Below are 21,250 nucleotides of genomic sequence, written 5' to 3' on the forward strand. Positions count from 1 at the left end.
TCTGGAATTTGAAAACTGAACTTTGCTGTGTATAGTATAGTCACAACAGCTGACAGTTACTTTCTTTTTAGGGGCTTGGGATATCTCATTCCAGGCCCTCCTTGATTTTATGATCTGGGCTGAGAAATCAGAAGTGAGCCTTATTGGTTTGCCTCTAATGTGACCTGATGATTTTCTCTTGCAACTTCTAATATTCCTTCCTTATTTTCTGTGTTAGGCATTTTGGCTGTGATAGGTTGTGGCAAGCTTCTCTTTTTAATAGATCTATTTGGAGTCCTGTAACTTCCTGTAGTGTGGATGTACATCTCATTTCTTTTTTTTTTTTTTTTTTTTTTTTTGCGGTGCCAGGGATCGAATCCAGGGCCTTGTGCTTGCAAGGCAAGCACTCTACCAACTGAGCTATCTTCCCAGCCCTGTATATCTCATTTCTCATCTGGGAAAAAGTTTTTTGGAACTACCTTATTGAAAATGTTCTTTGTGTCCTTTAGTTTGTACGTCATGTTCTCTCTATCCAAGTGTTCCTCAGGTTTGATTTTTAATGTTGTCTCAGAGTTCTTTTATATTCTGGTCATATTCTATAATTTTTTTCTCCTTTATTGCATTATGTGTTTTCAAGATCATATAGTCTGTCTTCAGGGCCTGAAATTCTGTCTTTAAGGGCTGAGGTTCTATTTTCTGTGCATTCTAATCTGTTAGTGGTGTATTAGTGATGTCTTCAAGTGATTTTTTTTTTTTTTTTTTTTTTTTTTTTTTGTGGTACTGGGGATTAAACCCAGGGCCTTGTGCTTGCATGGCAAGCACTCTACCAACTGAACTATATCCCCAGCCTGTCAAGTGAATTTTTAATTTGATTAATTATGTCCTTCATTTCTAGGAGTTCTGGCTTAGTTTCTTTGTACTATTTCTGTTCATTTATTAAAGTGGTTTTTCATCTCCTGTAATTGTGTTTGATTGTGCTAACTGCTTGTGTTTGCCTATAGATATCATAAAGTTTCTGTCATCTGGGCTTTCCTCAGTGCTGTGTTCCTGTAACTGCTCTCTTCCTTCCTTCCTTAGATCTTCTTTTAGATCATTGAACATTTTGGTAGTCAGTTTTTTATAATATTTATCTGGGATTTCACCCGTCTCATTATCAGTGGGATCCTTTGTTGGGGGATTGTGGATTTTGGGAAGAGATTTGTTTGTCTATTTCCTCACGTTTTCAGGAGTCTTCAACTTGCGCATCATTTGAGGTGGATTCCCCTACCTCTTTTTATGCATATCCTTTTGTGCGTAATTATCATATTTATTCTGGGACTTCTCTGGTTTTTTTGGGGGGTGAGGGTGTGTACCAGGGATTGAACTCAGGGGTACTTGGTCAATGAGCCACATCCCCAGCTCTATTTTTTGTATTTTATTTAGAGACAGGGTTTCACTGAGTTGCTCCGTGCCTCACTTTTACAGAGGCTGGCTTTGAACACTCAATCCTCATGCCTCAGTCCCTTGAGCCACTGGGATTACAGGTGTGTGCCACCACGTCCCGCAACTTCTTTTTGTGATACAAGTAGATGCTACAGCGTGGGACCTGATGTCCTCTCAGATTGTTGCTCATTGGGTCCTTGTTGTTGGTTGGGACTTTTGTCTGCTCACTTGAGTTGAAGTAATATTAGGGCTAAGGTGGAGTAGATTGTGTGTGGATCAGGATTCACTGTTGCTTGGTTGAGATGTGAGTATTTCTCAGCTGCAGGATCTGTACTCTGATTTTGAAGTGTCCCAATCTCTTTCCAGAACCTCTTAGAAGTGGGGTGGGGGAGCCAGGAGTGGCACTTATGTCAGCAACAGATGTACAACTTTATATGAACTGTCCTTTGATGTCTGTAATACTATTTTCCGCCTCTCTGTGAAGCTGTACACCTGAGTTGTGTGCTTTGGTCCTGAGCCAGGTACAACTTGGAGTGCCATCTTCAAAGTTCCCTCTCATTCTTTTAAGAAATTTATAAGGCATATTATTGCTGTTTTATTCACTAGAACAATAGGACTAAGAGAACTTATATAAATGTGTCATAGTTACACAGCTTAGAGAATTATAGAACTAGAATTCAAACCTAGGTCCATATTAATTCTAAGGTCCATGTTTTTTCCTCTATATCTCTGCTGTACAATATGGTAGCCACTAGCTATATGTAGATTTTGAGCACTTGAAATGTAACTAATGAAATTGATAAGTGCTGTTTGTGAAGTACACATTACATTTTAAAGGCTCATTTTGAACAAATAATATAAATATCATTATTACTTTTAAAAAGAATTTGACCATATATTAATATTTTGGATATATTGGATAAAATGAAATATATTAATAAAATTAATTTTATCTTTTTAATATGGCTCTTTGAAAATTTAAAATGACATAGATGACCCTTATTTGTAACCCAAGTTTATATTTCTATTGGGCAGTGCTACTTGAAATCACATTTTGTCTAGTGATATGAGTGTGTACCCTACCAGATCAGGGACACAAAAGGCAACCCATTGCCCATAGTGCCCATCATGATGTATAGCTTTCTTGAGAGTAATTTGCTCCCCAAACCCATATGAAACAATGCTATTTCTAGTTAGTTTATGTGAATTAGCAGGCCCTATTTGGAAATTAGGAATTTTAGAGGTTTGGCTTTAACATGTTATTACTTAATCAATTAATTAGTGAAGATCTCTAAAACATTATTTTCTGTTCAAGAGTTTCTATATAAATTTTATACATCAGTATTTTGTTTTACTAGACAACATTTTGGCAGTCTGTCAGTTTAAGTCCAAATGAATAGGTGTTATTCTCTTACATTATGGAAAACTTATACAATGTGTTTTGGAGTGTGAATGCTTTAGTTAAAGGAATCAAAGGAGATTTCATCCTAAATCATGGAATTTTTAACATTTAAATATATATGCAAATATACATTATTTTGTACTATTGAAAATTAAAATATATAAAATACATTCTCTTAAATTATCTGAGTTTAGAGAGGGATCCCTGGAGCTAGATTTGTAATAGCTCATTGCTGAGTATACCCTAGCATTCTTAATAATTTCGGTTGGTTAAATTTCAATAACTTGCTATTTCCTCCCTCACATTTTTAATTTCTGCAATATCTAGCTGCTTGTGTTTATCTGCATATACTATGAAGTTTCTGTCATCTGGGCTTTCCTCAGTGGTGCATTCCTTCTGCCTAAGTTCTCCCTTCCCTTCTTTTCTCAGAAAGCTTAGAAATCCCTATTCTTGGGAAGCTTTTTCAGGCTCTTTTCTAAGCTGGTAGTACAATCTGCCAGGGCTGGTACATGAAGACCTTATATACTATACCAGGTGGTTTGCACTTTATCTTCTTAGTTAGATGAACTTTTCGAAAGTTTTAAAGTAAAATGAATAACATCATTATAACTGTACTCTGATGTCTGTGTGACCTTATTTCTTACATATGCAGAGTAAAAAATAAGAGAATATAATATTTTAAAACTCTTTATATTACTTAGGATTGCTGTCTTTTAATTTTTTCCCGGGTCATGTGGAAGTGTAAGGTTGCTTATTGTAGAATGAATCTTAACTAGTTTAGCCCTAAAAGACTATCTTGTCTAGATTCTCTCTAGTCTATTCCAAGGTTTTTACCTCATTCAGAACTGTTACACAAAGATCTTAAAATGGAGAGATATGCTTATTTCTGTTGATTATTGTGGTAAAAATGAAATGATTAAGTGCACCAATTATTACTATTATTCTTTTGATTCATTGTACACAAATTGGGTACAACTTTTTCATTTTTGTGGTTGTACATGAAGTAGAGTCACACCGTTTGTGTAATCATACACGTACATATGGTAATGATGTTTGTCTCATTCCATTACCTTTCCTTCCCCTCACCCCTTTCCATCTCTCATTTCCCTCTACACAATCCATCCTTCCTGCCATTCTTCCCTTATCACCCCCCCACTGTTATGTATCATCATCCACTCATCAGAGAAAACATTTGACCTTTGTTTTTTTGGGATTGGCTTATTTCACTTAGCATGTTATTCTTCAACTCCATCCATTTACCTGCAAATGCCACAATTTTATTCTTCTCTGTGACTGAGTAGTATTCCATTGTGTATATATACCACAGTTTCTTTATCCATCCATCTAATGAAGGGCATCTAAGTTGGTTCCACAATCTAGCTATTGTGAATTGACCTACTATAAACATTGATGTGGCTACATCACTGTAGTATGTGAATTTTAAGTCTTTTGGGTATAGGACAAGGAGTGGGATAGTGGATCAAATGGTGGTTCCATTCCAAATTTTCTAAGGACTCTCCATTTTGCTTTCCAGATACCAGTTATTTAGAGATCAAACGTTCTCACTCTGGTTCAAGGGAAGGTAGAATACCTCTTCCAACTTTTCTCAGGATGTGAGTGAATATGATGTTTAATGAGCTCTTCGGACTCAGGATTTTCTTGGCCATTTCTTTTACTTGTATGGACTCATTGTTATGGGTGAAGTTATGAGAAGGTCAAAAAAAAAAAAAAAAAAGTAATAGCTTTGGGCCAGACTTTCTGGGTTGAATTATGTTTTATATCTTTCCTACTTACTAACTTGGTTTTCTTAATTATAGAAAGAAACAATCATAATAATGCTTCTGAGTTGTACTAAGGTTTAAATGAATAATGTACATAAGTTGCTTAGACTGGTTCTTGGCAGGTAGTAATAATCCAAAGTGTTATTTTTAAAATTGTGTAATTATATTTTTCTATCTAATGTAATTTCTTTTTTAGAGTCAGGGGTCAATATATATCCTATCTGTACATATATGTACCACCTGTCTTTCACCTGGGTGCCCCACAGTCCTCCTACCTTTTGATACTACCCTTTCCATCAAAATGGCTCCCACTCTAGTCCCTAATATTGTATTGTAGGCTGTCAAGTTTTCTCCAACATCTCTGAGCCTTATGTGCAGGCACCTTAAGGTTTTCTTGCTGTAATTTCTTGGTCCTGTTGAGTATTATAGTTTATTCTGCTGCTCCCTCTTAAGGTTAATCTTTTTTATTATGCCTGAAATTTTGTTTCCTTTATAACCTACAAGCTCTATTAACTCATGCTCTTGTATGTAAAGGATTCTTATAGAAGGTCAGGGGATAACTGAAAAAAAATTAAGCATTGTATGGGCAGCAACATTAACTTGAAAATTAGGTCTCAACTCTTTTTGTGATATTGCCAACAAAGAGTTTCTCACTAGCTATTTCCCTATCGGTGCAATTTGCCTTTAATCCTCTTGACTCCTTGAAACCTCTCCCACTTTCTCTTTTTCTGAATCCCCCTGGGAAACCCAGCATTCTTCCTGAGATATCATTATCAGCCTCCTAAATTCTTATGTAGAATAATAACAAGGATTAACAAGTGTGTTAGCTCTTTGTTGCTGTGCCCTGACAGAACAACTGAGATGAGGAAAGCTTTATTTTGAGCTCACGTTTTTAGAGACTTATTCCATGGTCAGCTGACTTCAGTGCTTTGGGCCCAAGATGAGACGAAACATCATGGCAGAAGGGCCATGGTGGAAGAGTGATACTCTGTTCAAGGTAGCCACGAAGCAGGGGGGTGGGGGGAGGGTGTTTTTTTTTTTTTTTTGGGGTATGAGGCATTGAACCCAGGGGCACTTGACCATTGAGCCACAGCCCCAGCCCTTAAAATTTTTTTGAAAGAACTTTTTATATTTTGAAACAGGGTCTTGCTAAGTTGCTTAGAGTTGCTTAGTGGCTAAGACTGGCTTTGAATTTGCAATCCTCCTGCCTCAGTCTCCTGAGTCACTGGGATTATAGACATGTGCCATAATGCTCAACAGAAGATGAACCCCTTCTAGGGCATGCCCCCAGTGACTCATCTGTTATATTTGCCCCACCAGTCAGTCCATTCGAACTATGGTAAACTGATCAGGTCATAGTCTCATAATCTAATCATTCCATCTTTGAATATTCTTGCATTAACATTGGAGCTTTTGGGGGTCACCTCATATCCACACCATAACATTGAGTATTTGTTTTGCTTTTTAGAATTCTTTTCTCTCATACCATTCCTAAGGATCTCTGTTTTATGGATCAAAGAATAGAACCAAAAGTTAAAAAATAGAAATAGGAAAGGTCCATTAAGGAGTTTTCCTAGTAAAAATATTTTCCTTTATGAGAGGCATCTTCCTTCCTTCTAAAGCAAGCAGCACTGCCCCATAAAATTTTCTGTGATTATAAAAAGGATATCTGTGCTGTCTAATGAGGTCCCTACTAATCATATGTGACTATTGAGTACTTGGCACATGTGGCTGGTGCAAATAAGGAATATTAAGTTAATAATTTTAAATTATGGGAGCCACATGTGAATAGTGGGTATCATGTCAAATAGCATAGTTTTAGATTCTCTACTTCAAAGTACAGTCAGATTTCTTTTCCTGTTAAACTTATGTTGGTTTTAATTTTTGAATTGAGATATAAAATATTTTACTTAAATTTATTTTTTATTTACATTTAGTTTAGTGTAGAGATGCACCCAATACATGGAATATTTTAGAAAATTCGTGGGAATGTTAGGTTACATCTAAGTTAGAAGTCTCAACAATTTTATCTGGGAACAAATTTGTATATAGGTATACAGAGTCTCTTAATGCAGGAACTGTTTATTTCCTTTTTATGGTATTAAAAGAATTTCGAATATTCATTCAATTCAAAAAACTATCATGAAAGATTAGGAATACTCTGAAAAGTTTGGATCCCACGAGTTTCTAACCTGCTACTACGCTGTTAGTAGATATTGTTGAAATAGGTTTGGATCTGCCAAAAAGATACTATTATGACAAGGCCCAGAACTTCCAAAAGTGTTGCTGCTAACACCCAGAATTACCCCATTCCTGCTGTTGCCTGCGCTGCTGCTCCAATAGCTTCACTTTTGAAGTCAGACACAGGAAGTTTCTCTCCTTCTTCCTGCCTTTTGATCTCCTGCTAGTGTCTCCTGATGTCAGAACTTAACAGGAAGCCAGCTGGCAAGGAGAATAAGAAATATAATTTCCAGAATCCCAGCTATAAGTATAAAATAGAGTATAGAAAGGTGGATTTGGAGCTGAGAGACAATATGTAAATTATTAGTAGCAGCATACCTTGCCAGAAGCAAATAAAGATGAAAAGTTAAGCAAATGTGTGTGAGCTTGTGTGTGCATATGAGCACACCTATTTGTTTGTGTGTATCATTTTTTTGCACATATGTTAGTTTATTGTACACATTGTTCTATGTTTTGATTGTTTTGTTTCTTGTTAGATATTGGAAATTGTTTTACATTGATTCATGAAATGTCATAATTCTCCTTTTATGGTTGTAGAATATTTCATTCTATGAAGAAATATGTTGTGATATATTTCATCAAGTCCCTACTGATGGAAATTTAGATTATTTCCTGTCTTTTGCAATTATAAATAATGCTTTAATAAAGACTATTTCATATATGTGAAGAAATATATATGTACATATATAAAACTTTGCACACCTGACTATATTTATGTATTATAGGATAAATTACTAGAATAATTGCTATATCAGATAGTATATAATTTATAATTATACCTTGAGGCCATTTTTTCCCCTCAGTATATCTTGTTCATGATTCAGTGTTTGGTCTGAATAGAAATGCTGAAAATGCTAGATCTTTTGATAGAAACAGCATAATCACAGACAAGGAACTCTAATGCAGAAATATGACAGATGAATGGGTCTCAAGATGTATATAAAGTCACCAGAGAATACAGCCTGTAGCTGGCCCAATGATGGATGGAAAAGAGGTGGATAGTTCAACAGGAAATACACATTGGGACTATGATAATAGAAAAAGGAAAAACTGGATAATGGGGGAGAACTTGTTGATATAGATGCTACCCAAACATCTAACTGAGCCTGAAGTCAATGAAGCAGTACTACAGAAAATGTCTCCTCATAAATAACAGAAACATTTTTTCTAAAATGACAATTGGCATTTAGGGGTATTTTTTTTTTTTTTGTCCATTTCTCAAAACTACCAATCATGAATGCTTGTTTGTTAAAAGAATAAATACATAGATGAATAAATTTTAAAATGGAAGTCTTCTATTATCTTTTCTAGAAAATAGTAGTAAATTTACATGCATCCAAATGCACTCACATGCATCAAAACTTATAATCACTGTTGGTGAATATTTCTCAGGTTGTTTCTAATTTCTATTTTTTCTAAGAATGCTGCAATGAATGTGGCTTAGTTTTCTACAGTGCAGGGTTAAACTTGTTTTGAGCACTATTTCATGCTTTCTGTAAACAAGTAATATCTAGAACAGAGATGTGTTTAGAGACAACACCATTCAGTATAGAAACCTATTTCTGGGTAGAACTCTTTCTTCTTTGCAAATACTTAACGCATGGCTTTACTTGTTCATTTAATAACTATAAAAGGATGACTTCTCAGTTCAGTATAATGGATCAATGTTCTAACTACTTCTGGCACAGATTTGTAACTTAAGGTGAAAAAGATGAATTCCACTTACTATATAGTAAAAATGTTATGAGGCAGAAAGCAATGATATATGTTAAGTATTTTGAGTTTCTTTAAGGAACAATAAGATATACTATTTAAAAAATACACACAGATTGTTTTTCAGACTTCACATAAAAGACCACACCAAATATAAGCCATACAGGTAGTTTCTTAGAGTATTTTACCTCCTGAAATAACTGGTGATTGGTTGTGGAAGTGTATGAGGGAGACTGTTTAGTGACAGTGCAGCGGGACTTGTTAGATTGTGAGTCTAATCCTACCACCAGCACACCCTGGTACTGAGACCTAGTATGTCACTTTAAGTCCTCCATAAGTTATCTCAAATTCTTCTTTTAATTAAAAGCAGTAACTAATAGCAGTATTTGCTTTATTTTATTGGTATATTATGCAAAGTCAAATTGAACTGAGATGAAATACAAAAATAGTACTTCGAAAAACTTGCTGTTAAGTGATTAGCTTGATTTCAGTGATAAGGAACATTAATGTGTATGGGACACATTTGTGAGCTCCCATTCTTATGCCCTTTCAGTGAGACATAAGCTAATGAAAAAATGTAAAAAGAAGAATGAGACAGGTTTGACTAAATTATGATTTCCGCAGGACAGCAGAGTTTCATTTCTCTTAATTCTTGTTTTAGTTAGCTTTTTTTTTTTTTTTTTTTTTTTTTGCTGCTGCCACCAAAAGACCTGACAAGAACAATTTTAAGGGGAAAAGTTTATTTTGGGGCTCAGTTTCAGAAGTCTCATTCAATAGACAGCTGGCTCCATTCCTCAGGCCAGGCAAGGACATCATGGTGGAAAGTGTAAAAGAGGGAAGCAGCTCAAGACATTGTACCAGGAAGCAGAGAAAGCAAGCTCTGCTCAACAGCACAAGATATGTAACCCAAAGGCACACCCTCAGGGACCTACCTCCTTCAGTTACACCCTACCATACCAGCCTACAGTCACCACTCAAGTTAATCCCTACCAAGGGATTAAGTCACTGATTGGGTTAAGGCTCTCGACAATCATTTCTCCTCTAAGCCTTCTTGCATTGCCTCACACATGAACTTTTGAGGGACACCTCACATCCAAACCATAAAAAATCTTTGTAAGTACTATTTCTTATTTTTTTTAGGAACCAAGAAGACACACTATTGATTAACTAAAATTATCAGATGAAAGTGACATATGTACAAATATTTATGTTGTTATTAAGGAGAATTCAAATTAGGGTCTGGCTTATATAACGTCCTGGTTTATTGTTCATACTTAGTATTTCTAACTTCATTAATTACTGGAAGTTCTTCATTTAACACTCTTAAAATGGTTATTGCATTTCTAATATTTGGAAAAGTTTGTTTTTTGAGAGTAAATTGCTTGTCTACTTCAAAGCTCTCATTACTTTACATTTTATGTAATTAAGAACTCTAAAAAATGCAACCAGCTTCAATGACAGTAATGGTGCTTAAGGTTTTGGTTCTTTCTTTAAAGAAAGTTGCCTCCTTTCTCCATTTAGGGCCACTTTCTGAGTTATGTTTTAAAGTTTTTTTTTTGTTGTTTTTTTTTAAACGTTCTTGGGGATAAAATAACGAGTTCTTTTATAGTAGATGATATAAAGATTTGGTTGACTTTTTTTGAAATATATGATTATATTTGTTTACTTTTACATAATGTTAAGGAACTTTGAACAAATTTTGCCACTTTGAGTATTGTTAAACCATTTTATTATTTAACTAAAAAACTAAGGAACATGCTTATATGCAGAGTTATTGTGAGGCATTTCTGGATCTTATTATTTAAAATTATGAACTGACTTCACTATTTTCCTCTTTTTTTCTCTGCCCCTTCACTGCTTTGTTCCCTCTGTACCATTTGTCATCTTCTACTATAAACAAAATTTGTCCCCCTCCCCCTTTTAATTAGTTTATGGTCCACCTTCCTACAAAACATAATCTGAAGAAAGGGACTTTTATCTTTTGTGTTCATTGTTATCCAGTGGTTTGAATAGATCCCATATTAATACCTATCAATATTTCAAAATTATAAATTTACTTTGTAAAGTGCATTTAGTGTGAACTTTTAATTTTTGAGAGATATTGACTTTGTTTTGAATTTTTATAATGTGAACTCAAAGTCATCTGAAATATAAAAATTGGAAAGTTAATATCACCATGTTTGTTTTTAACTCTTACTTCATTCATACCCCCTTAAATTAGAAATTTGTTTTAAAATGCAATCCTTAAGGTATAACTTAGTCTACATATTAACCAAGTCTCTTGAAAATTCCTGAGTCATTGGTGATAACTTATGTTCATATTGATGTTAATAATGGTGATTTTGATGTACTGTACCTTAAGATCCTGAAATGCCTTCTGATTCATTGGCAGGAGGGAAGGAAGGAATGATGGCAGGAAGGCAGACAGACAGACTTCAAAAGCTAAGTTCTTGGGCTGGGGCCATAGCTCAGTGGTAAAGCGCTTGCCTTGCACATGTGAGGCACTGGGTTCGATCCTCAGCACCACATAAAAAAATAAATAAAGATATTGTGTCCATTTAAAACTAAAAAATTAAAAAAGTTGAGTTCTCCTAGAGAACATTGTATTAAGTGAAATAAGTCAGGCACAGAAAAACAAATACTGCATTTCCTTACTTATATATGGAAGCTAAAAAGTTGATCTGGTAGAAGTAGTGAGCCTGGAAGGGTGCAGGGAAGGGGAGGATGGAGACAGGATTGTTAACAGGTACAGGGGTGCAGTTGGAAAACAGGAACAACTTCTAATGTTCTAAAGCACAGTAGGATAACTATAGTTGACAACAATTAATTGGATATTTCAAAAAAGCTAGTAGAAAGGATTTTGAATGTCCCCAACACAAAGAAATGATAAATGTCTGGGGTGATAGGTAATACCAGTTACCATGATTTTACCATTACATATTGTACACATCAATTGACATGTCACACTGTATTATATAAGCATGCAATTAGCTTGTGTCAATACATATGTGTTTTTTAAAAGTCAAGTTCTCTTTAGGTTGATTACCTTTTTTTCATCTGAATACATGGTCAGTTAAACAGAACACTGATTCCCAAATTTTTAAAATAAATAACAGCTTAATTTTGTTTAAATGATTAACATTTACTTATTCCATTTTACCAGAAGCATTGAAAAATTTTCCTTAGTTTCAACTCTGATAGCTCTTTTTTCCTAGTTGTACATATGATTTCTACCAAGGTATTTTATACTATTATGATTACTAAGTTAAAATTGTTCAGCATGTACCTAAATAGTTGAATAGTTTATATGAAATATTACTGGAGTTTTTGTGTATTGGTGACAGTGATATTGGAATAAATTTTTATAGCAGCGCTTTTCTGGGTAAAAGAAAAAAATAACCACAGTGGCTAATAGTTATCAGGCATGGACTATGTCAGTAACTCCTTAAGTGATTTTCATGTACTAACAGGTTTATTCCTCACAGTAACCCTTGGAAGTAGGTAACTACTATTATCCATTATCCTATTTTATAGATGAGGAATTAGAGGCACAGAAGAGTTAAGTAACTTTCCCCAATTCACACAGCTAGTATATACAGAAGCTAAATTTATGGCCATATATCATTCTGCTTAAAAGGAGTATATTTTTAGTATTCTTACTTTATGAGGGGCCATGGTGTGGTGGTATATCAATCAAGATCCAGATATGCTAATTAAAATAATATTAAGTGTATTAAGAGAGAATATAATATGGGAAAATAAACAGGTTTATAAAAGCAAGGGAATGCAGAATGTCTAAAGTCACAGAAATCAATAATTCCCAGTAATCAATAGGACTGGTGAATCAAAAGAAAGAAGTGTGGTTATCAAAAAATTAGAGCGAAAAACCTACAAAAGTTGAGTCTTAGACCTCTAAGGAAAGAGCTGTCTGGCTGCTGGTACCTCATGAGCTCAGTAGGGCTTTGTGGAATTGGACTTTAGACCTTTGAGTAGAGGTGTTGCCTACCTGTGTTGGTGCTTCTGAGGAGGCATGAAAAGATGGGTTTTGGTTGTGATAGAAAAAGCTAAGAGTGGAACCAACTGTTGTCCACTGGAATGAATTGCTGATGCTGGGGCAACGCTGACAGGAAGAGTAAGGAATGGGAAGCACATCTCTTCTCTCTCCTATTTCCATTCTCCTTAAAAAGAGCCTCTCAGTTAATGGAACCTAGCAGGAAACCATTTAATGAAGGATTAAGGTAGTGACCCCAGCCTGAGCATCTCAGATTGAACAGGAAGATGGATTTGGAGTGGAGACAAGAGCCTAATAACCTGCATAGTGGGAAGAAAATTCAGGAAAATAATGGTGATGTATTCTCTCATGGACTAATTCAGTCTACAAATCTGTATATAAAATGAGTACTCAGAAAAATAGAGCAAAGAATAATATGAAAATGATGAAAACCATTAAATTTACCTTTTTTTTTGTTTTAAAATTGTTCCAATTATACATGACAGGAGAATGCATTTTGGCACATTGTACATAAATGGAACATAACTTCTCATTCCTCTGGCTTTATATGGTACTGAGTCACATCTGAAGTGTAATCATACTGTATTAGGGTAATAATGTCTGTCTCCTTCTACTGTCTTTCCCATCCTTGCTGCCCCACCCTTCCCCTCACTCCCCTCTGCACAATCCAAAGTTCCTTCATTCCTTCCTCCCCATTTATCAGTATCTGCTTATCAGAGAAAACATTAGACCTTTGGGTTTTTTGGATTGGCTTATTTCACTTAGAATGATATTTTCTAGTTCCATCCATTTACCTGCAAATGCCATAATTTCATTCTTCCTTAAGGCTGAGTAATATTCCATTGTGTATATGTACTGCATTTTCTTTATCCATTCATCTATTGAAGGGCATCTAGGTTGGTTCCATAATCTAACTATTGTGAATTGAGCTGCTATAAACATTCAAGTGGCTGCATCACTATAGTAAGCTGATTTTTAGTCTTTTGGGTATAAACTGAGGAGCTGAGATAGTGGGTCAAATGGTGGTTTCATTCCAAGTTTTCTGAGGAATCTCCATATTACTTTCCATAGTGATTGCACCAATTTGCAGTCCCACTAGCAATGTATGAGTGTACCTTTTTCCCCACATCCTCACCAACACTTACTATTGCTTGTATTCTTGATCATTGCCATTCTGACTGTAGAGAGATGAAATCTTAGTTTTGATTTGCATTTCTCTAATTGCTAGAGATGATGAACATTTTTTTCATGTTTGTTGATTTATTGTATTTCTTCTGTGTAGTGTCTGTTCAATTCCTTAGCACATTTATTGATTGGGTTATTTGTTTTTCTGGTGTTAAGTTTTTTGAGTTCTTTATATATCCTGGAGTTTAGTGTTCTATCCGAGGTGCACGTGGTGAAGATTTTCTCCCATTCTGTAGGCTCTCCTTCATGTTATTATTTCCTTTGCTGAAAGAACCTTTGTAGTTTGAATCCATTTCATTTATTGATTCTTGATTTTACTTCTTACACTTTAGGAGTCTTGTTAAAGAAGTCAGGTCCTAAACCAACATGATGAAGATTTGGCCTACTTTTTTTTCTATTAGGTGCAGGGTCTCTGTTTGGTTATTTCATACTAGACAAAGGCTCCAAAAACATGCATTGGAGAAAAGACAGCCTATTCAACAAATGGTGCTGGGAAAACTGAAAATACATATGTAGCAAAATGAAATTAAATCTCTGTCTCTTACCTGCACAAAAATCAACCTAAAGTGGATCAAGGACTTTGGCACTAAAACAGAGGCCCTGTACCTTTTAAAATGGGAAAAATATTGCTTTGTAATATGTATGGAGAAAATTATTAGGAAAGTATTTAATATCTCTTTTATTCATTTTAGATAAGATGGGAAAAAAACATCACATTGGGGGAACCACCAGGATTCTTACATTCTTGGTGGTGGTAAGTATCTTTTATTCCATTTTTACTACGTTTATAATGCATTCCGGCAGGCTTTCACCATACTTGTTTATTATTGTTTGCTTCGCTTTTAATTTTTACTTTCCAAAATTGTTATTTGAAAGCAAACACTTTTAAAATACAAAACTCAAAACCAGCATTAGTGTTTTTTGACTTAAATATGTTACTATTTAGTCAAGATGGAATTGAAACCACTATGTGGAATTTCCAACTGTAAGTATGATTATTGTATTTGTTTGTTAGGACTGCCATAACAAAATATCATAGAATGAATGGCTTAAGCAGAATCTGGAGGCCAGAAGTCTAAGATTAAGGTGCCAGAACAACTGGTTTTTAATGGGGACCCTCTTTTTTGTCTTGTGTAAAGTCACCTTCTCACTATGTCTTTACATGGTAGGGGGAGAGAAAGAAAGCAAGTTTTTTTGTGTCTCTTCTTACAAGGGCACTAATCCCATAAGGAAGGCCTTACCTTTGTGACCACAATCAAATGTAATTATCTTCCAAACTCTCCAAATACCATCACTTGGAGAGTTAGGACTTCAACATATGAATTTGGAGGAGATATATTATTCTGTCTATAGCAGATTTCCTTTCTTTATTTGCAGTGGCCAATGAGGATGATACTTTTCTTGATTCTCTGCTCACTGACTAGCTATAAGGTTGCTGTTGGTAAAGTGGGCTATCAAACTGTCATAATGCTAGACCACTATATAGGTAATCGTAAACTGTGGAGCACCATTCCTGTTTCTTCTTTGAATCACTTTTCCTCTTGCGGGGATTGGGAATGAGAGATAATAATTTGAATGGCCAATCCTATTCCAAAATAATAGCCATCCATCAAAAGAAAAATTTTCAAGAACAGGAGGGTAGTAAATTACAAATAAGCAGGTACTGAAATAAGTGTCTTGATTTTCTCAAGATGTAAAAGCATATTCATGAGAAATGATTTGTGCTCAACCAATCCTGAAATATTCAAATGGATTTTGTTTATTGTTTGTCTTGAAGAATTACTTTCATATCTTTATTTTTTTATTTCTTCCATATGGTAGTGATGCCTTTTAAGTTTTATTTATTCACATGCTTTGAGCAAACTTCTCTTTGCAAACTTTGTAAAATTTATTTATTGCATACTATCAACAAATACTTATTGAGTGCCTTGTATGTACCAGATGCTATACTGGGTACTGTGGACACACCAGTGAATAAAATGGATACACATCCTTCCCCTATTGTTGATGGGAATCTATTGGGGGAAAAAATAAATTGTTTAATAATCAGTGAGAAAGACATGTTTTATGGGATATGCAGAATACCATCTAGGCACATACCAAATACATTTCACCTGGAGGAGCTTTTATCTAAGCTAAGACCTTAAGTATAAAGAGTTATTCAGAGAGACATGGAGAGATAAAGAAGAGAAATTTTCTGGCTAGATCCTATGATGTTTGAGGAACTAGAGGGGTAGGTAGAGAGAGTATAGCATGTAGAAAGAGTGGAAAGAATTTCAGTGTGTTGGAAATTGAGGCAATAAGTGATTAAGGATGAGTCTGGAGAGGCAAACTGGGAGTTTGAATTTACTTACAATCCATGTAGGTAAGTTTTCCAGCAGGAGAGTACTCATCTTAGAATAATATATCTTAGCAATACCATTGTAATTCTATAGAGTAGAAAATGAATGGAACAGGAATCAGTCCAGAAGTAGAGAAGTATCTAGAAAACTCTTTCAGTGAGAAGAGAATGGTTGCCTGAGCTAGTGTATAATCAATGAGGAGCAAGAGAAGTGGAAGGATGTGGGGGATGTAAGTCTTGAAATAGCATTGTCAGGATTTGGTGAAGAGGTCAGCTTTGTGGGCATACTAGGAACGTTTGTGGGTACATGTAAGAAATTTGGTTCTTAATTCCAGTGGCTTTTGTTTTGTCTACAAAGTAGCATATGAGCATATCTGCTGAGGGCATTGAGGGTGGTGGTGGTGAATTTTTAGGAGTGAATAATAATCTTAAAAAAACAGTTAAAATAAATATTTATAACCCCATAGAGAGAGAAAGAGAGAGAGAGAGAGAGAGAGAGAGAGAGAGAGAGAGAGAGAGAGAGAGAGAAAGAAAGAACAAGCAAGCGATAGAGATAGATATGACTAGGAGCATGTGTAAAACATTGCCAAGCAGTGTTTAAGGCCTAGTTAATGTTGGTATATATAAGTTCAGTGCACCAGTGTGTCCAGGTATGTGACTTTTCTGCAGCAGCAATTGGTAGAGCATGGACACGTGAGGGCTTTGTAAAAATACATTTCCTCTATTAGAAGCATTTCCTGTTTAGTGCCTTGAACACTAATCTCTCAGAGTCTTCGTTAAAAGAAGAAAACAAAAATTCTTTTCTAGTGCCATGTATATGGTTTACTTAGTACATCATTTAATGCCATAATCTTTTTAATCTCCTGAAAGCATGCCTTACTAGGTCCTGTGGTGAATAGAACCACACTTGGTCAGTTGTGGTTGTGGGTTTCCCCTGTTTGTCTCACATACATATGGTAGAAACAGGTGCAGTCCTTTGCTTGAAAATTCTTCCTGTATTTGGAACAACAGTTCATTACAGTTAAGCATCATCATAGTGCTATTTTCCTAGGGCTTAGAACTGATTTCTTATATGATATTATTAAAATCAAATTCTCATTTTTTATAGAATGTTTTGATATCTAGATCTGAATTATAAATTCTTAACTGTTTTCTGAATGTCATTGAGTCTCTTCACCTGTTGATACCTTTATACTTTGTATGTTTCAAATTAGCTCCGTAAAGTGGCATAGAAAACATCTGAGACTTCTCTCTCTGTTGGACCAGGGTTAACAGTGAGAATTTTAAGTTTTCCATTATAGCATTAATTTTAATTCTTGAACCTATTTCTCTTTTACTACCTATCTTATAAATATAACCTATTCTCATACTCTAGTTGGTCAACAATAAATTACTGAGTTTATAGATGGGTTATAATAAATTACAGATGCTTTTTGCATTTGCTTGACTAGCTTTTTTGTTATCAGTTGTCAAAAGGCTCATATCAAATCTGCCATTGCTTTTCCTTTTATGATGGGTCTTGGATTCAGGGGAGCCCTTCCTGTATGGCTCTGATGTTTAAAGTAACTATTTTTTACTTAGTTGGATATATCAAAAAATTCTAAATAATAAGCACACAAATATTTTCATACTATATGTTTTATTTAAATCTAGCACATGTGCAGTATGTAGGAACAGTATTTTAATGTTTTTAGTTTTCCTCCACAAAACTATTAATACACTCTTTGAGGTACCTACTTCAGCTATATAAACAAATGATTCTTAACAATTTTGAGGTCAGGGGCTCCTCTGAGAAATGATGAAAGCTATGGATCCACTGTTCTAGAAAAACCCAAATCCTAAACTGTTCTGATCATTGTGTATAATGAAGCAATTACTGCAGGTTCTAAATTCAGTAATGCTTGACCTTTTAACCCCCAAACTCTTTAGAAATGGGCTTCATAATCTGTGATCAAGGTTAGGAATTCAGGACCATAATAATGCTTGCCCTCTTTACGTCTACCAGGAAAGCTGTTGTTGCTGTTGAAGTCTAGATGATTAGGATGACATGTAGTCTTCAGGAACTTACTGGTTGCTCAGTTGGTCAAACTGGGACTGTTGGACCAATTTTGTTACTTCTATTTTTTACAGGATATTTGAAATTGGAATTGTCCTATTATTTAAGCCTCCTTACCAAGTATTTACAAAGTGCAAAACTCTGCTGCTCTCAAGGCAATTAGTAGTAGAAGAGATAAACAATGAAAAGTACTATAATAGAAGTATATTCTAGTTATAAAACCAATACAAGAGCAATTTTAAAAAGGGTTAGAAAAGGCTTCATAAAGTGAATCTAAGCTGACATGAAAGCTGATAAGAAAAAGGTATTTTGGGTGAGGAATAGCTAGTATAAAATCTCACAAGGAATTTGATCATGCACTCAAGGAATGACACTTGGAACCAATCGAACTATAGGTGCATTATTAGGAAAAATGGAATCTAAAGGTTGAGACAAAAGACAGATGATGAAGTCCTTGGATACATCAAGGATTTTGGACTATAGGCCAGAGATTATAAAAAAGAGATTGTAAACAAGGTGTGTGGTGTGATTAGATTTGTACTTTTAGATACTCACTTGGCATCAACATAGAGATGGATTGAAGAGGGTTGAGAACAGGTGGAGACCAGTTTACAAGGCATTTATAATTAATTGTCTATTGGAAAGGTATTAAGGTAAAAGATCCCAGATAACAATGTCAAATAATTTAGAGGTGAACAAGGAGCTCCCAAGTTTTCAATTTGGTTGATGGGATAGACATTGAGGCTTTTCACTGAGTGAAGGAATATAGTGAATTTATCAGGCTTAGCTTTGGAGAAGACGGTTTTAACTTGAACAGGCTACATTTTGAGATATTCAGCTAAAACTGCCCTACATAAAGCCAGAGATCTAGGTCTGTAGCTCAGAAAAGGCTACATAATGGTTTGGAACTGACTAGCACAGATTGTACAGCAGATGAGGAGTTCATAGATGAAAATGTCCAGTGCAACAAAGAAGGGCAGGACCTGAGATGGAAATCTGGGAAAAATCAACATTTAAGCATGGCAGATAAAGATGAGTCTTAAGGAAAAGTGAATAGAGAGGAACATGAATAATCAGGAGAGAAAAAGGTATAGAACCAGAAAAGGAATTTCCAGAAGAGAACATTGATCAGTTAAACTCAAATTCCTCAGCAAGTGTAAATAATAAAAAAACAACAAGTCAAAAAAGTCTAAACGTTTTCCAGAATTGGAAAATAAGGTAAACTTTGGTTGTCTAAGGGAGAATAGTATCAGAGGAGTGGTGAACATGAAATTTAGAAGGCTTGTATAATTCATATCTTTAGCTTCAGCATGTCTAAGAATTGTCAAAGTGTGTGACAGAATGTGTAGTTTTCTCAGGATCTATGCAGAGCAGTACCTAACAGTTTTTTTTTAAAAAACAGAATAGATTTGAATGAGCTGGTGGTCATGGCAGCACTACTTGGGAGGCTGGGGCCAGTTGCAAGTTTGAGGCCAGCCTGGGCAACCCTGTCCCAAAATAAAAGTTTAAAATGTTGAGGATGTAGCTCAGTGGTAGACTGTTTTCCTAGCTTGTGTAAGGCCCTGGGTTTAATCCGCAGTATCCTGGGCGGAGGTGGGGGGATAGAATAGATTTGATCATGTGTACAGATTGAGAGGAAAAAATCAATAAAAAGTATGGGAAGGGTTGAAGATGTAGGAGAGAGAGATATACATGTGCAAAGAAGGAGAATAAAATACAAAAGAAATGAGAACCAAATGCTTTGGACAGAAGGGGAATTTCTGCTTTTGATGTAAAATAGAGGAAAGTAGATAATATTACTTACTGAAGCTTTTCCCTCTTCTTATTGATGTGATTTCCCTAATCACTTCTTTTTTCTTTTCTGGTTTGTACCTTACTCAGTGCTATAGAATTTCCCATATTTCAGTTTGTTTCCTCTACCTGGATCAAATATCCTTTGAAAACTTACTTTCTATTTGTACTCTTCAATAAAAATTTCCAGCTCTTCCATAATTTAAAAACTAAAAATACCAAAAAACTTCTTTCCTCTGAGGTTAATACTCTTTTCAACTTGTGGAATTGAAAAAATATATAGGCTTTCAAATTTTCCCATTTAAAGTTTAATTATAAAAACTTTGCCTCATTTTTATTTAATAACATAAAAATATAAAACATTTTAATATAACTTTAGGGACATGAATTAATACTATACATATACATATACATATATACACTATATACCATACTACTACATATAATATGTTTAATTGCAGAGAAAATAGTCTAATAAGTATGATTATCATGAGAATTCAGTTTCTTTCACCTGGCAGTTGAAGTCAATTCTTGTACTAAGCTTTCTAATGATTGAATAATTTCAGATATGGCTAATAATAACTAAATACCATGTCAAAGCAATAGCATTAAAGTTGGTCAGCTGGTCCACTAGAATGTATAGTATTTATAGTTGGCTGACTGGTTCTTACTCTTCTTGTATGTTTTCCTTGAATAGGTTTTGTGTAGGATCAGAGTAAGAAGGGAAGAAAAGTGTTACCAAGAGAGAAAGCAAGGAATTGAGGTGAATAGACTATAGAGAAAAAAGCAATATTTATTCAGTGAGGTGAGGAAAAAAGGAGATATCTCTTTGTATTTATATAAAGCTATAAAATAGCAGATATTGTTTTCTCCCTTTTTATATAAAGTAAGAAATTTCAGGAGAGGGTAGTAGGGATTGAACCTAGAGGCACTTTACTACTGAGCTTCATCCCAAGACCTTTATTTATTTATTTCTAAAATTTAAAGACAGAGTCTCACTTTGCTTAGAGCCTTACTAAGTTGCGGAGGCTGGCCTCAAAGTTGTAATCCTCCTGCCTCAACCTCCTGAGTCGATGGGATTACAGGTGTGCATCATCACACCTGGTTTAAAGAAATTAAGTTGTAACAGAACTATTTGTTCCAGGTCAAATTTAGAAAAACTGAAGTTTCCTGAATTGTAATCAGAACTCATCCCATGACAGATAGTATTTATTAATCACAGAGGTGAAATCAGTGACCCACTATTATAAATATGACTTTTGTAGCATATCCTTTTTGAGTATCATGAATGGCAGATTCCAGGAAGTGTATATAAAAAAGAGACTCA

At 34.9% G+C, this 21,250-nt stretch overlaps 1 protein-coding gene across 5 annotated transcripts in view; it reads left to right on the top strand.

The window, feature by feature from the left end:
• SSBP2 (single stranded DNA binding protein 2) overlaps window positions 1-21,250 on the top strand; it is a 360,390-nt gene that overhangs the window by 123,137 nt on the left and 216,003 nt on the right. For all 5 annotated transcript variants that reach the window (XM_079145559.1, XM_079145558.1, XM_079145556.1 and 2 more), the window contains exon 3: window positions 14,428-14,489. In XM_079145559.1, coding sequence (XP_079001685.1) covers window positions 14,428-14,489 — 62 coding nt within the window. The remainder of the gene's footprint in view (window positions 1-14,427; window positions 14,490-21,250) is intronic.

Source organism: Sciurus vulgaris (genome assembly GCF_902686455.1).
Source record: "Sciurus vulgaris genome assembly, chromosome: 6".
Taxonomy (NCBI): Eukaryota; Metazoa; Chordata; class Mammalia; order Rodentia; family Sciuridae; genus Sciurus; species Sciurus vulgaris.